This window comes from Chaetodon auriga, chromosome 4 (genome assembly GCF_051107435.1).
Source record: "Chaetodon auriga isolate fChaAug3 chromosome 4, fChaAug3.hap1, whole genome shotgun sequence".
NCBI lineage: Eukaryota > Metazoa > Chordata > Actinopteri > Chaetodontiformes > Chaetodontidae > Chaetodon > Chaetodon auriga.
The window spans coordinates 2598294-2614307 of NC_135077.1; the positions used below are offsets into that span (position 1 = coordinate 2598294).

The following is a 16014-nucleotide window of genomic DNA, read 5'->3' on the forward strand; positions in this document are numbered from 1 at the left end:
TCTGTAAATTCACAGGATTATCTGGACCATCGAAGTACAGATTTCAGGGTGTGAATGAAAATGAACTCAACCTCAAACATCTACAGATGTTTTCACTGCACAATGAGTACTTTCGATACTTTAACTACATTTTGCTGATAACACTTATATACTTTTACTCAAGTAATGAATGCAGGACTTCTGCTATTACTGGAGTACTTTCACATTGTGGTATTTGTACTTTTACTTCAGTAAAGGATCTGAATACTTCATCCACAACTGTTACCACTAATGCATCAGTAATAATATATGAATAATACACTGATACATTGTGCTGCATAGTGAGTACTTTTACTCTGATACTGTAAATACATTTTGCTGATAATACTTATTTTGAATACAGGACTTTTAGTTGAAATTGAGTATTTTTACATTGTGGTTACTTTTACTGAAGCAAAGGATCCAAATACTTCTTTCACCTCTGTCTATACAGTGTTAAGTGAAGCAGATCCAGGTGATAGTCAGAGCCTTAACTAACAGGCCACAGATGTACAGATATTCTGTTCACACTGTAAAATTAATGAAATATACTTTTTATTTCCACTGACCAGAGCAGAAAAAAATGTTTCTTGTTAGAGTATTTACATTTATATGGCAAGTATTTTCACCTTCACTGAACAAAAATTTTAACATAGTTATGCTTAAATTCATCAGGTAGAATTGATCCTCAAAATTTCCCCATTTAAGTGAAAAAAATATGACCAATTCTGGACGTTAGGAGAGCAGATAGATCCTCAAAAATACAGTCTCTTTAAAGCCTCTTTGGTCAATAGAAGGATAAAAATCTATCAGTGAATTTAAAGGAAATCTCTTTTTTTTATTGATCATATACTCACATTAGTCTGTGGATGACACAGATGATCATGACCACAGTCAGATGATTGAGGCCTTGTATTTTATTAGGTGAAAAAAACAACTTTTACAAAACTCAATCAAATGAATCCACAATTACAAATACATAATTAGCACTGATTTATTCCATTTACTGTACCATTTACAAACTTTGCAGTTTACTAAATGCAAAATACAAAATAGCATTCAGGAGCTTCGTCATGAAGCACAAACCAGAATAAATAAGCATACAGGTTCGGTTTGAATTCATACACTTGTCAAATAGGCGACGCATATGCTCAACATGTTTGTCCTCTTCAGCCAACAGGCTGCACACTAACCAGAGTGATACTCGGGTACAAACGGTGACCGAGAGCATGCAGTCTGGCTGAACTGAGGCAGTATCTGAAATGTGTTTTTAGAAAATTAGAATGAATTTCCTGGGAGATATTCTTGTGGAGGAGGTGGCGAGGACAAGGTGGGAACTGAGAACATTTTGTTTTGTTCAGGTGCGCTGATCGACGGTGTCTCACTCAGATCTAAAAAAAAAAAAGACAGACAGACATGATGGAGTCAGTCAGGCAATGTTTCATGTTTCAAGATTTCCACACCGTTCACTCGTCTGGGTGCCTAAATTTCCTCTTTATTACCTTCATCAGTTCCTTTGTCTTGAGATAGAGAGATATCTTCCTCCTCATCTGGGCCCAAGTCCTCAATCAGGACCTGGTTGAAGGCCTCCCTGCCTTGTGACTCTATGTTGAGGGTCTCTGCCCGGGGAGGAGCTGCGGGAGGAGCCGCAGCTTGAACAGGGGTTTGGGTCAGAGCGGGGGCGACATCTGGAGCTGGAGCCAACTCTTGGACAAAGACTGGAGCCGAATCCGGATCTTTGGAGGGAGCTGGTGCAGGAACTGAGGGTGAAAAGACGGCTGGAGCCGGATTCACTGGAGCAGGAGCAAAGACGGGGCTTTGGAGAGATCCAAACACTGGCAGAGGAGCAGGGGCGGGTGCTGGTTGTGATTCCACAACAATTAAGGGGGATGGAGAGCCTGATGCTTGATCTGGGATGACCTCCACAGGTTCAGCCACCATCACTACTGCAGGAGCTTCTGGAGGAGCTGCTGCCTCTTCCTGAGTGACTGATATCTCCGGCGTGGGTTCAGTCTTCCTCGGCCTCCCCTTCTTCTTCGCGCCGCTCCTGTCCTCAGCCCGTGGTCTTTTCCTCTGACTCTCCACCCTGAAAGAGTATGACAACTGTAATCAACCTCAGAACAGTGGACACTGATATTAGCTCTTTGTGATACTTCTGCAAAACCAATAGTACAAAGTCCTTGACCTGGATCTGGAGCGTCAATAGAAACACCAGAGCAACCTTTGGTTTCCTCTTGCTCCACATTCAATATAAAGAACAGGAGTGATAAGCAGCTGATAATGTTTTCACATTGTAAAGTATGGTGTTTTATAATGCAGGTTTTGTTAATAAAGCCTTGATAAATCTCCAAAACTGAGGCTAAAAATTCCATTTTTACTCTCCACCGCATTAAAACAATACTCTGGCATAAACTGTAAGTACTTGAATCCGTAGCATTGTCTTCAGTGCTAAAGTCATGATGGTAACTCCAAGTGAACACAGCTGTAAATGTAGGTCACTGCACTAACATTGACTGTGCTTTACAATACATTTACCCCAAAACCCACTGGTTAGTTTCCTTCTCTTCTGCTTCAGCCTTTCTCTTCCTGAGAAGATCCCTGTCCCTCAATCTGCGACGGATCCCACCTGTAAAACAGAAACCCACTCAGAGGATCCATTCTGACAAGGCCAGGTTAAAACCAAAGAAATGCAGAGCAGTGCGTAGAAAGACGTCGTTTATAGACGGACATGTTTTCCTCCAGCTCCGGCCTGGCGAGTCTTTGACAGAAACACTCCCACTCTGAGGTTTAACATACACTTACACAGATGAAACTTGTGTCTTATTTTCAGGAACGTATCTTAGACGTTGATTTAAATGCGTCTGAGCTGATCTTAAGACACCAAACTACACGCAAATGAACAACTAGCTCAGCCAACTTTCTACTACAAAAACACTGAAGTACTTCATTTCAAATTAAGTGAAGGAATATTAAAAGTTAACCTTGGTCCTCATTTGGATTGCTATATTCCGACTTCTCTTGTTGCAACGTCTCCTCCATTCTGAGTCCTGCTATGAATGAACTCAAGTCATTGATGGCGGGTGAGCACAGGACAGCAGACAGAATAACTTCTGACTGTTTTCTATTCCCACCCCTAAATGAATTATCTGGTTAACCATTACCACTGTGCTGGAAGAGTTCTTGCAGCTTTGGTCTTATCATATTTGTAAAGCTGGAGGAGTTGGCACAGCAGTGACAGTGAAAGAAAAAAAAAAAAAAAGAAGACTGGAGCAAGTTGTGTGTGGGCAGTGTGAGATAGGGACGTAATATGTACAGTGTATGTGTTTAAGGGAGGAAATACATATAGAAGCAGACTCAAACATCAAGCAAAAAAATCCTTTGTGTGAATTGCTGTATGCTGGAAAATAAAAAGGATTCTTCTGCTTTGCATGTATGTTTATGCAGCTGAGAGTAAAGTTAAAATATTACTGTTGCTTAGCAATAGCAAAAGTATACCTTGACTGGATTTAGGCAATCATTCAATGTCTAAACTGTCTGGTGGTGTTGGAGGGCACAAAGCAGGTTAAGATTTAAAAGAAGTTCTGAATATTAAAGCCTTTTGTGTTTCTTTCTGCATGAATAATAACAATAATCATCAATAAATATACCAAAAACCCATTTTTTATTCATGCTAAATGTGTCTTTTTCTAATAAAGCTAATGTGTTATGAAGCGCTGCAGGTAGACTGTCATGCTGAAAGCCATTAGATGAAGCCAGAAATCCTGTCTTCGACTGGAGTAGGGGCGTACCCATCTTATCTCGCAGATGGAGAGTAGCTTTGCAGGGGTGTGTTCTCAATCTTCTCACAGCACATTGAGCCCTGATGTGTGTGTTTGAGCCACTCAGAGAGAGAAAACCTGCCCGGCAGAGTAAATAACACTCAACTGCCAATTGCCTCCAGCACAGTAGGGGAAATGTTGAGGCTATCTTGTTTGAATTCACTCACGTCTGCATTGAAGAAGCTTTAAGCAATTCACACATACTTTCTAAGACAGGACTGTATGTCAGTCTAAGTAACTGCTTCGTAGTTTAATGGATGAAAGGACAATAAGCTCCTTCTCTGGGATGCACGAGTTAAACAAACTGTCCCTTTGCTAGATGTAAACAAAGAGTGGCACACACACACATACACACACACAGTCACACATTCAAACTAGCATGAACAGCTGGTCAAAGGACCACCGGCTGCACACGGTTAACTCTTCAGCCGGTACAAGTCAGACACAAGAGGGGACAGATTATCATCAGCATTACTGTTAAAGCTAAAAGCAGAAAGGGCTTTCACTCTCTCTCTCTCTCTCTCTCTCTCTCTCTCTCTCTCACACACACACACACACACACACACACACACACACACACACACACACACACAACCCTACTGTTGCACAATGAAACTCAAGTTTGAGGAATGTCAACTCTGATATTACAGTGCCATCTTCTGGTGGGTCTTTTCAACTACCAACCACTCATTTAATTAAGTTATGCACACATATATTGTACACATTGAACTTGCACAAGGCCAAAGACTTCGTCTGGATCCTGGTCCTGTGTTGTGGACATGCAGCAGTAAGTCTGGATCCTGGTCCCTGAGCTGTGGACATGCAGCAGTAAGTCTGGATCCTGGTCCTGAGCTGTGGACATGCAGCAGTAAGTCTGGATCCTGTGTCCATCACTACACCACCGGCTCTCCATACAAAGCCATAATTTCACAAAACTCCAGAATATCATGGCTGATTTCTGCTTTAATTCATAAAAATGAACAATTAATGCTCAGTAGACTTCAGCTTGAGTGCTGTGGCGTCTCAGGAAGTGCAGGAGGGGTGGGGTGGGGGGGTTGACGGGGTGCCCTGCTCTCCATATGCATATACAATGCTCTCTTTACTGCAAACCAAACACACCCCTCCTTCCTCGCAATGTGCCCGGGCGGCTGAAAGAACCTGCCATTTATGAGCCATGAGTACGACACAAATTCTCAATTTATGCGGTTTATTGATCAGAATCGTCACAGATAAGACAAATTTAATGCAAGTAAATAGAAGAAAGGAGAGTTTGGGGGGCTTTGGAGGGCAACAGGTCTGAGCAACACTCAAAACAGGATTTATTTGTGATGTTAGACATTTTGCAGACACACAGGACGTGAAGAAATAATGAAATCTACCACAGGTGTTTTAAAGCTCTGAAACTTTATTCAGTCAAACAGATAAACAAAGTTCACCGTATGACCTACTTTGTCTAACTGCTCGGTTCTGTGTCGGGCGAATTGAACGTATGTTTTCTGCTTTCCTTCATCGAATGACAGAGACTTTACAGACAAAAGCATCCTGTCTTGACTAAACACAGTACAGTAGTTTCCTTGCAGAAGACATAAATTGCACCATAGCAGCGTTTCGGGGCAGCGTCATGTTTTGTGACTGCAATGCCTTTGTGGAGGCGATGGGCGGCTCTGGACGCAGATGGCGCTGTTGAGCATATATTTTGTTTCAGTCCCGTTTCCCTCCATGGTTTCTCCTCTCTCCGACTAACTTAGCGTTTGGCTCAGTTCATTATACAGTCCTATATTCTCCCTCCATTAGGGCATCTCTGCCTTTGGACTGAAGATCCCAGCAAAACCCGAGAGAGAAAAGTTTAACTTTCATAGGGCAAGATGGACATGAAAAAGAGGATCCACTTGGAGCTAAGAAACAGGACACCGTCTGATGTGAGTCGTGCTTTTTTAAAACCAACCCTTAGTTTTCGGGCTAGCCTTGTTAGCCAGCTTGCTACTTTTTCTGCTTTGCGAGTGACCTGTGCGGCTAACGTAATGGTGACCACATGGGCTTTAGATGAGCTTTCTCCTTTATAATCGGGCGGAAAACACTCGCACAACAAGCTCAGTCGTCCGTACTGCTCTGGTTTGGGCGTATGGAGGCAACGAGACGAGAAAAGCGATATTCAATCGTTACTTTGAAACGGCGATTCCTCAGCTTGCTGGCATTATTGCAGTGCTTTAACCGTTTCGCAGCCTCTTTGGTCAGCGGTGCACACACGATTCAGCTCGACTCCACCGTTGAAGCACAATTAGTAAACTTCTTTTTACGCTGATTATATTAAGAAATGCTCTTCCTGCGCCGCGTTTGGCTTTCACACAGTGCTATATTTTATACAGACCTTGGAAGCCATGTTTGCTGCTAGCATAACTGCTAAAAATGGGGCGCTTTTTTCTTTTTATTACAAATGCTCTTTACAACTCCAAGGCGTTCCTGCAAGAAATGAGTTTTGCTAACAAACGGGCCGATCACGAGTTATGTCCAGAAATGTCCGCGGAGTAACGTTAATGTTAATATCAAATGGCCAGATTCAGCAGCGACAACAAAAAACAGTCACTTGATTCACGAGTCATCCATACCTTGACCATTTACCGTTAAGCCACTGTTACTCTAATCTCACCCAGCTCGTATTTACACAAACTATATGAAATAGGCAGCCATTCCTGTGATGGTGATTCGTTTAAAGCCACGTTTAAAGCTGATGCGATTTGTAAGTTTTAAAGGGAGTGTGCAGCAGTTAATTCCCTAAAATAGCTTGCACACTTGCACAGCAGCTACGTTGCCCGTTCGTATCGGTGCATGTACTCGTCTAAACATCGCTTACTTATTTAATGAAGTCTGGTGACCAGATGGTTCCGAGTCACAACCGTTCAGGCAGCAGCCCCCTAACTTAGTGTTTGGTTCCCGCCATATTACCCCCTCCGCCACACAGCTCAAAGACAACAAAATACAGCCAGCTGTAAGCTTCAAACACCAAACACAGCCATTATTCCTTCCAATGATTGTCATTATAACTATTGTAAAGCTGTTTGCAACTAAACGGATCGATTTGCTGGCCAGCGGCTTCATTAACCGAGCCAGCCTGCTTGAATGACACGGAGATCCGGTGCACCGCGCTTGATGCGTGGGCAGCCAAAAACTCGACGGTCGGCGTTTCCTCGGGACTCATGCATGAAATAAAACTAATTTAGCATCGAAAAATAACTTCGGTAATGTGTACGTAATGATAATCACTCTTTCTAATCAGCACTTTTCGCCATTGAAGTGTTCAGAGAACTGCATACTGTATCTCAGGAATCGCCATGTTGTCATTCTGTCGTCTTTGAAGCTCTGGGAGAAAGGAACTGTCTCCATCTTTGTTTTTACTAAATTTCCGTTCTCAGTATATTTCCTTCGCCACTTCGACCTGAAAACGATGCGGTACCCTGTGACAAACTGGCAATATCGGTCGTTCGCTCGACGACAAAGAATATTCCACTTCCTCATTGAAAGCTGGTTTTACGGGAAAAAAAGAAAATCTGTACTAAGGGTGTATTCGCAATCCTTTCCGTTGCTGTTGGGTTGGCTAATGGCGGGCAGACAGACCTCTGTAGCTGCTCCTCTACCGCACGGCAGCGTTTAAAAGGGGCAATGGCTAGCCTGTAGCAAGCTAGCTCACAAAAATCATTGCATTTGTCATTAGTGACTGCATCAGCGGCCATGGGAAGCTGCTGCCTGGCTCTTCCTCGTTTCTCAGAAATCAATTCATTAACCGTCGTGCCCGGAAAAATTAAGCACACAGCGATTCGGGCAGTTTGTAGACGGGGACACAGAGTCCATTTTCGGCGTTTAGTGGAGAAATCGTGATCTTTGACGTTTGACAACAACTTTTTTCGCAACGTTTTTGTCCGACGCTGAATTGCGCAACCAGTGTTAGCTTTAACTGTGTGAAAGTAACTCCGCCTTCAGACGTGTTTTTCGAATATTTCACAGCAAACACAAAATGCCTTTTATTTTGTTACATCTTTTTTAATTCACAAAGTAAAGGGCCATTTTGCTAAACAGCAACATCCCCCAATAAACACATTATGGTTGTTTACCAGCTTGTTTTGTCTCATTTAATTTACTGTGATTATTTTGTTTTAGAAAAGAAAGTTTGAAAAATATTTTTTCAATATGCAAAATTTTTAATGGTTTAGATTAAATTACAATTCTGCATCTGTAGTGAGTGTAATTCCACTAAACGCATGAAACAGTGGAGATTAAGTTTATTTATGTTATATTGCACTTTTCTATGTTTCAGGTACGAGAACTTGTCCTCGACAATTGTCGGTCAGTTGAAGGAAAAATCGAAGGCCTCACAGCTGAGTTCGTCAACCTGGAGTTCCTCAGTTTGATAAACGTTGGCTTAATCTCAGTGTCCAACCTGCCTAAACTAGGAAAACTCAAAAAGGTAAAAAGAAAAAAAAGAAGAAGAAGAAATGCTGTTTCACCTTCATACCTCCATGTGAAAGCTGAATTGATGATGAGTGCCGTCTGAAATCGTACGTCCTTCCTCTGTCTTTCAGCTGGAGTTGAGTGACAACAGAATCAGCGGCGGCCTTGATGTTTTAGCAGAGAAACTCCCCAACCTCACACATCTAAACCTGAGTGGCAACAAATTGAAAGACATCAGCACTTTGGAACCATTGGTATGCGTTCGCCACACATCCATGTACTCACAGCTACAGACATGGTGCTTCTCATTGTCTTATAATTCAGCAAAGTATTTATACAAAATCTTGTATTCGCACACAGACACACACACACTGTATTAATGTAAATGTGATTACAGTTCATTGGCTGCACTCAACCCGCAGCCTACAAACAGCGTATGCTTTCTGTGTGTTTGGTTATCCATATTCAAACTATCCGTGGTTACACTCTGTAATATCCTGGAACTGACTCCTCCCTTCACTTGAATTTCCAATAATTATTTGAAATTCGTGAATTAAATACAGAATGCAGCCATTAACAATCAAACTGTGTTTACTGACAACAGTTTTCCAAAGTGTCCCTGAAGTAATCTCCTTCATCAATCATGTGTTCACAAAGTGGTGAACCTCGCTCCATCCTCTATGATCGACTGAGCCTTTCCAGGATGCCCCTTTCATACCCAATCACGATCCTCTCACCTGTTACCAATTAACCTGTTTACCTGTGGAATGTTCCGAACGGGCGTTTTTGGGGCGTTCCACATCTTTCCCAGTCTTTAAACATGTTGCTGCAGCAGATTCACAATAAGCAGATATTTACAAAAATCAGTAAAGCTGATCAGGTCAAATATTAAATATGTTGTCTTTGTACTGTTTTCAGTTGAGAAGATGTTAAAGAAGGATTAGTAAATGATCACATTTTGTTTTATTGATGTTTTACACAGCGTCCCAACTTGTTTGGAATCAAAACTGTAGTTAAAATAAACTAAAACTTTATTGATCCCACACCAGGGAAATTAATTCCTTACAGCCAGCAAGTCTTATAAAAAATAAAAACAGTGGCATGAAAGGGTCAAGATAAAAAAAGTATACAGGACTATAGAATAGAAAATCAACTATGTATATGTACATTATGTAGAGATTATAAAATACTACTGCCCATAAATTACTATTGACAATATTCTTATGAGAAAACTAGCAGTGTCATGTTTTATTGCACTTTGGAAATACTGTTGCACAGAAAGGACATTCGATTTCACAAGAAGTTAATTACATTGAACCAAGACAAATACTCCAAATCCAGCATTGCCACAAGGTAGCCCTGCTTACAGAGTCCAAATACACCCAGAGATGTTAAAGGGATAGCCAACTCTGTGTAATGGTGAATCTCATTTTTCTGGAAATATCGCTCAGCTGTATGCACATCATACACACACTGACAGGTAGCATCCTGAACTCGAGACACGACAGCAGTTTCTCATCAGTCATTCACTGCATGTGATCAACAGAAAAAGCTGGATAACCTGAAGAGTTTGGACCTGTTCAACTGTGAAGTGACAAACCTGAACGACTACAGAGAGAGCGTGTTCAAGCTGCTGCCCCAGCTCACCTACCTGGACGGTTACGACATGGAGGACAGGGAAGCCTCTGACTCCGACGGGGAGGTGGATGGAGACGGCGTAGACGACGATGAAGATGAAGGTAAGACGTTCTGCTCTCCCTGCTGTTGTGATGTCCTTTAGTCCACAAGAGTTGCTGTCAAACAGATTATGAAGATGATCTACTGCATAGTAATATGACAGCACAGTTTAATCTGACGAACGGCTGCATGAACGTGTCTCACCTTGGATCGGAAGTTTAGCAGTGTCGGACTTCGTTTACAGCATGATTCCACTTTGTTTGTGGTCGACTGATTGTTGTTGCTTTGTGTTGCAGAGGGAGAGGAGGAGGAAGACGAGGACGGAGAGGAGGAGGACTTTGACGAGGAAGAGGACGACGAGGAAGATGAAGAGGAGGTAGAAGGAGAAGAAGATGATGATGAAGCCAGCGGAGAAGATGAGGTAAAAAAAAAAAAGCTTGACAGAGTTATTTGGCTGAACATTTTCGTACAAGGAGTTCGGATGCATCATTTCTGTTTTTTGTGTGTTAAGGAGGAAGATTTCGGTCAGGATGGGGAAGTGGATGAAGAGGATGAAGACGAGGATGAAGATGATGATGGTATGTGCTATCTTTTTAGTTTGAACACGTTCCTTTACATGAGAAAAACACTATAAAACCCAAAGCACCTCAGCACCTTACTTCAGCTACTGTTAGAAGTACAACACAGCAGCTCCTCCACCTCTTTTCATATTACACCTCCAAACTGTCCACAAGGCCCAGAGGTGGTTTAAAAAGACTGTATTCAATTTACTGATTTAAAAAAAGTGCAGTTGAATTCACCACAATCCTTCATTCTCCCGTTCTTCCTTGTTGTGGGTACTCATATCTATTCAGAGTGAGAGTGCAGAATGATTCTGTGCAGTACATGGTGTTATATTGCCTTTTGTGTTATTAAAGCATGTGTGGTGCAAAGGTCAGTCGTCAAATGTACTTAAACTGCAGTTGGAAACAAAGCAGTCGTGCTCTTAAAAAGAGTCAGGATGGCCGAGTAGAGACACGGACCCTCAGTTTCTATTTTATGTGTACATTAGCTGCAGATTTGACTTTAAGAAAAGTGTTCATAGAGCGTTGAGAGCATGTGACGTTCCCGAGGTGAACTTGATAAAGACTAATAAAAACTTGATAAGAGGACTAACATGGCACCTGCTGCTGGTTCTGTTTAGAGGAAGCTTTGTGGAGGAGAGTTCAAAAGGTTCACAGGGCCTGCCAGTGATTGACTGTTCACAACACAACTCAAATAAGACTTTCTCCTCGATCAGTTACAAGTGAAAAAACAGGTTACGACTGATGAGATTAAAATACTGAGAAGCTTGTGAGTGTAAAACAGGAGGGCTTGTTAAACCCTGAACAATGTCGATACTGGAGACACGTCTGACACTGTTTATTTTGAGCTGCTAATCGTGTAACATTATAACATGTCGGGGCAGCAAAACATGATAGTGACCATTCTTACACACTGCCCACGCTCCCTGAGACCACCCTGGAGGATATCTGAGAGCGCTGAAATGTTCAAGTTGTTCGTAGTGGCATTGAAGACATGCTAACAGGCCGCGGTGCCGGTCACACAAAGACTATATTATATGTAGATTGTAAAAATCCTGCATGACGTGCTTCCTGTATGACTAAAGGGCGAGACTGAGTGCATGCAGATGGAATATTCCCTTTTACGCGTGCTGTTCTGCTCAGTTTGACGTGTGGTGGCCTTGGCACCTCTGACACATTACGTGACACGGTCTCCTCTTTGCCCCCAGAAGCAGAAACTGGCAAAGGCGAGAAGAGAAAGCGAGACCCAGAGGATGAGGACGACGACGACGACGACGAAGATGACGATTAAGAGCAAAACTGAAAACGAGAGCCTACCGAGTCACCCTCCCCCCCCACACACAAATCCGAACGTCCGCCCTCCTACATCTCGCACCGCCTTTGTAATCCACGTCTACCCCCCCCAGCTCTGAGCTCTTTTTATGGGGCAAGACTGTACCGGATGGGTGGGCCATGTGGAGCTGCCCTCCCCCCCCTTTTTTTTCTCCCCTCCACCCATGGAACTGAGAGCCACCCAACACCCTCCGCCTCACCCACCCCACAGCCCCGAGGTTCTCAGGCAGCCCAGCACTCAGCATTCCACAATTTCACTGTCGATCCCTCTTTATGTATTCCCGTGTGAGGACTTTGGGACTGGTATCTAGTTTTGGGTCTGTGCTTTTAATATTTTGTTGGATGAATTATTTTTTGTTGTTGGGTTTATTATTTCTCTTTTTTTTGTCTTTTATTTTTTTTTTCTGTTCCTTATTTTTCCCAATAAAATTATTGCTATAGCAGCTGTGCAACCAGCGAGCCATGATTTTTAGTGTGGCCGCCTGTTGCACAAATCAAGGTTGTAGCTACATTTTTACTTTCTGTATGACAAAAAAAAAAAAAAACTTTGTAAATAAAATGTTAACATTTTGTGCTTTTCTCTCGTCCTGCATTGCTTTTCTGGTGTCCCAAAAATGAACGTAAAGGGTTCTCTGCACTGATGGTGACTGTATACACTCCACAGGAAAGGGCTTTGATTCTCATCTTAATAGATGGGTTTCATATTATATATTTTTTTTCCAAAGTCTGTCTTGATATAATATTCACATGCTAATTTGTATGTTTAGTTGCTGTAGCCATTACTCCTTTCCATACATGCTGTAAATGTAAGAGATTCTGTGTAAAAGCTCACCTGTAGGTCATACTGTCAGAGGCCAGTCTGAGAGGGTTAAATCAAGTGTGTATCTTCCAAAGTTAGTTGGACGATTCCCACTTGATTGGCCTACTCAGACAACCAGAGTCTCATATTAGCTTTGGCTAAACGCATTTTCCCGCAGAGACTCTGACCCGCATCTCTTACATTGGACTCCAAGTAGGAAGGGATCACTTCAGGGCCACCATGGAAAGGAAGAATGGGCACAGCAGTGGTTTGCCTCTTTTTAGCTTGATAAGCTCTTGACAAAGCATCGTCTACTTGAGACCTCTTGTCACGGGCTGCTCGTTTGAGCTGTGAGCAGTCGAATCTCGCCTTCTTGTTTCAGTTGAATGACTTATAGGGTTGAAGAGGGAAAATGTTGAGGATTTTACAAAAATGAAAAAATATGTCCTGTTAACAAGATGTGACTCAATTTTGAATGTGTATATGAGCATGTGAGTATTGTTTTAAGACAGCCTATCCTTTAAGAGACTTCCCCATCTAAGGTTAATGCCGTCGTGGCCTGTAATGTGTCATACGTTCTGTAAGACAGTCACTTATCACTGTACAGAAACAGTAACGCTGAGATAGAGACCTGCTCTGTAGCGCCTTGGTTTTTAACAGTAATCTCAGCAAAAGCAACCAAACTGCATTACTGTGCTTTTGAGGAGCAATAATTTGCTGTTAAGAGAGATTGCGCGTGCTGATCTTCTCCAGGCTGCTCCTTTTCGAGCCCATGTCTGAATTTTGAACATGCCAAGCAGTCGTGTGCAGACGAAAAATGTCGTCCGTCCACATGTTGCAGCCTCAGAGACTTAAAACAGTAAACAGTCCACTGAGGAAGCCACAGGACCTGCAAGCAGCACTGCTGTTTCTGCAAGAAAAATAGCAAACTCTGCTCAAATATTGATGTTTGTGCAATTGAGTGAAATGTTTTTTTACTTGGATTTATTGTTTTAGGTGGGACAGCATTCTGCTCTATTAGAGAAGACAATTACATTTTCTGTGATGAATACATTTTCTACACATTTTAGAAACCATTTAAAGAAATGGGATAAAACCTTTTCCAGTTTTTGCTAAATACATTTTAAGACATCACACTAATTGCATTAAAATACAGGCACAGCGAGGCTCGTATTAACCCAGCAATAACCCTTTCATGAAATGGTTTATTAAATCACACATGTTCAGACAGTGAATCCCACAGCCGACTCCGCAGCTACATTATTGCTCCAGTATAACATACGAGATGTGCATGCTTTAATACCAAGAGGTCTCTGGAATGGATCAATGTTGTTGTCCTCGTTTGGCTTGTTGAGGAGTTTTTCAGAGGATATTGGCCACATTCATAACACAGAACAGAATGAAGATCATCTATTGCAGGTTTTAGTTCAGTGAAGCAATCTTACTGTACCACAAACTTGTGATTACTCATAAGATTTATGAAAAACAGCTGTCCTGTTCCTCTCCACACTGCTTCTTGTTAATAATTCATCTTAATGTATGACAAGTATACATACCGTATATTGAAATTATACTTGCTCAAGTGCCATAGCTTTGAAATCGTGTAAGTTCACCAAAACTACAAATATGGAGTTAATTTCAACCATTCGTTAAAATGGGGCACTACAGCAGTTTCACATGAACGAAGCTGGTGAACTCAGAATGATCAAAACTGATGCTGCAGAGGTCAAAATGTCTTGACCTTTGGTCCGTAGTATGGCTCTAAAGTGCTGTCTCCTACATTTCTCATAATGCAACCGATAACATCTTTTTCCTCTCCCTAACCAGTTCACACCCACAGTCCGGTTTTGTTCCACAGGCTCACTGTTAAAAATGTGCAGCCTCCAAGCCCGAGAGGCCACTCAGATGACAATATCGCAGCTCCTTCCAGAACCACAGAAGACAGAGTTCCACCTTCACCACAGGCTGAGAGGCGCTCCTCCTCATCACAGCTAAAACCAGTCTTAAAGTGGCACTATGCAGCTTTTCACAGAATAAACCATTTTCCTCGTATAAATGAAAAGTCAAAGTTAGAATCAATAAAACACAATCACCGCTTAATTGAATACAATCAGAGGTTTTGTCTCTACAGCCGGACTCGGTCTGCTACGTCATTACTGAATCTAAAGTAAAACCCACAGCTGACCGAGTGAGTGCGTCAAACCGCTCACCTCCCTTTGTTCCAACAGCAAACGGTGGCCTTCTGGAAAAATCCAACACTTACAAGGACTCAGGAAAGATGTACAGTCATCATAAGGCAAAGGAAGCAACATTCATAAGAAAAAATTAAATCTGAAATGGGCGGACCACAGGAAACAGCTCAATGTAAGATCATTGATGTCACTGATCTGCAGGTGTCACTAATTGTTTCCGTGGAATATGGGCTCTCAGTTCTGAGTTGCAGGGGTAAGGTGGCTAACTTTTTAAGCTTGAAATAAGTTTGTCTTCTGTTTGCAAAACTATTTAATGTTACACTAATCTTAGAGTCAAATTAAGCCTGGTCTTACAACTGTTCCACTGTTTAGCAAAAGCTACATAGTCTCACTTTGCTTTGTAAAATTGATGGGGTGCCCTTTGAACAACAACATGAATCAACAGGATTTATTAGCTAACTGTAACACTGAGTCTTTTAAAGACCCTCCACACCCATTGTCCACCCACTGTTGACACTCACTGCCTGGTTAAACTCCTGTGGGACCATGTGGACATGTACAGACTGATTGTCAGTGGAAACACCTGTGTGTGAAGGGCCTTTATCAGGAATGTACTACAGGTGTAAAGTATTTATATTAAAGAAACTGCCATAGACTGGAACAGCAATATTAGAGCTGAAACAATTGTGAATCAGCAACTATTTTGATTCTTGATTCATTGTTTGAGAAGTCATTTTAAGGTGGTTTTCTAGTTGAAGATCTATGGATTTTGGACTGTTGGTTGACAGAAAGACATTAAACTGTCACCTTGAATTTGAATATTTTTCTCTTAAACTGGGAAACTCAACTGCCAAATCCTACCAGAATTAGCCAGTTAGCTTCTATTAGCTACAGCAACATCAAAGTTATTCTGAATCAATGATCTAACTGCTGCTGTAACTTGACACAGGACACAGACTAAAATATTTTATTTATTTAGCTAGCTTAACAAGGCTGCATGTGCTAGCCTATCTACATAGCTGGCTAGCTAGTTAGGAAAGCCGTGTTTAGCATGAAATGAAGAGGCAGTGTTAATGGCAGTAGCTAGCTAGTTAATTCAAAGTAAAAGAAAAAATATATAAGACACTCAAGCTAACAGGAGCTAGCTAAATTTGCTAACTTTGACAAGCAAA

The 16014-nt window shown here is 41.9% G+C and overlaps 2 protein-coding genes across 4 annotated transcripts; one reads left to right on the forward strand and one right to left on the reverse strand.

The window, feature by feature from the left end:
• Positions 1–832: 832 nt before the first annotated feature.
• hemgn (hemogen) lies at positions 833–3198 on the reverse strand. Of its 2 annotated transcripts, none has more exons than XM_076727502.1 (4): positions 3000–3198; positions 2566–2644; positions 1521–2104; positions 833–1409 (listed from the first exon to the last, which is right to left on the reverse strand). In XM_076727502.1, the coding sequence occupies exons 1-4, from the start codon at positions 3055–3057 to the stop codon at positions 1297–1299; spliced, it is 834 nt and encodes a 277-aa protein (XP_076583617.1). In that variant the 5' UTR covers positions 3058–3198; the 3' UTR covers positions 833–1296. The 2 variants fall into 2 exon arrangements, with proteins under 2 accessions (XP_076583617.1, XP_076583616.1); XM_076727501.1 differs by having other exon boundaries at positions 2554–2644; positions 3000–3188.
• A 2345-nt stretch (positions 3199–5543) lies between these two features.
• anp32b (acidic (leucine-rich) nuclear phosphoprotein 32 family, member B) lies at positions 5544–12421 on the forward strand. Of its 2 annotated transcripts, none has more exons than XM_076728352.1 (7): positions 5544–5755; positions 8146–8295; positions 8411–8533; positions 9826–10018; positions 10253–10377; positions 10468–10534; positions 11728–12421. In XM_076728352.1, exons 1-7 carry the CDS (start codon positions 5702–5704, stop codon positions 11808–11810), a joined length of 795 nt encoding a protein of 264 aa, XP_076584467.1. In that variant the 5' UTR covers positions 5544–5701; the 3' UTR covers positions 11811–12421. The 2 variants fall into 2 exon arrangements, with proteins under 2 accessions (XP_076584467.1, XP_076584468.1); XM_076728353.1 differs by having other exon boundaries at positions 5564–5755; positions 11731–12421.
• Positions 12422–16014: the final 3593 nt, after the last annotated feature.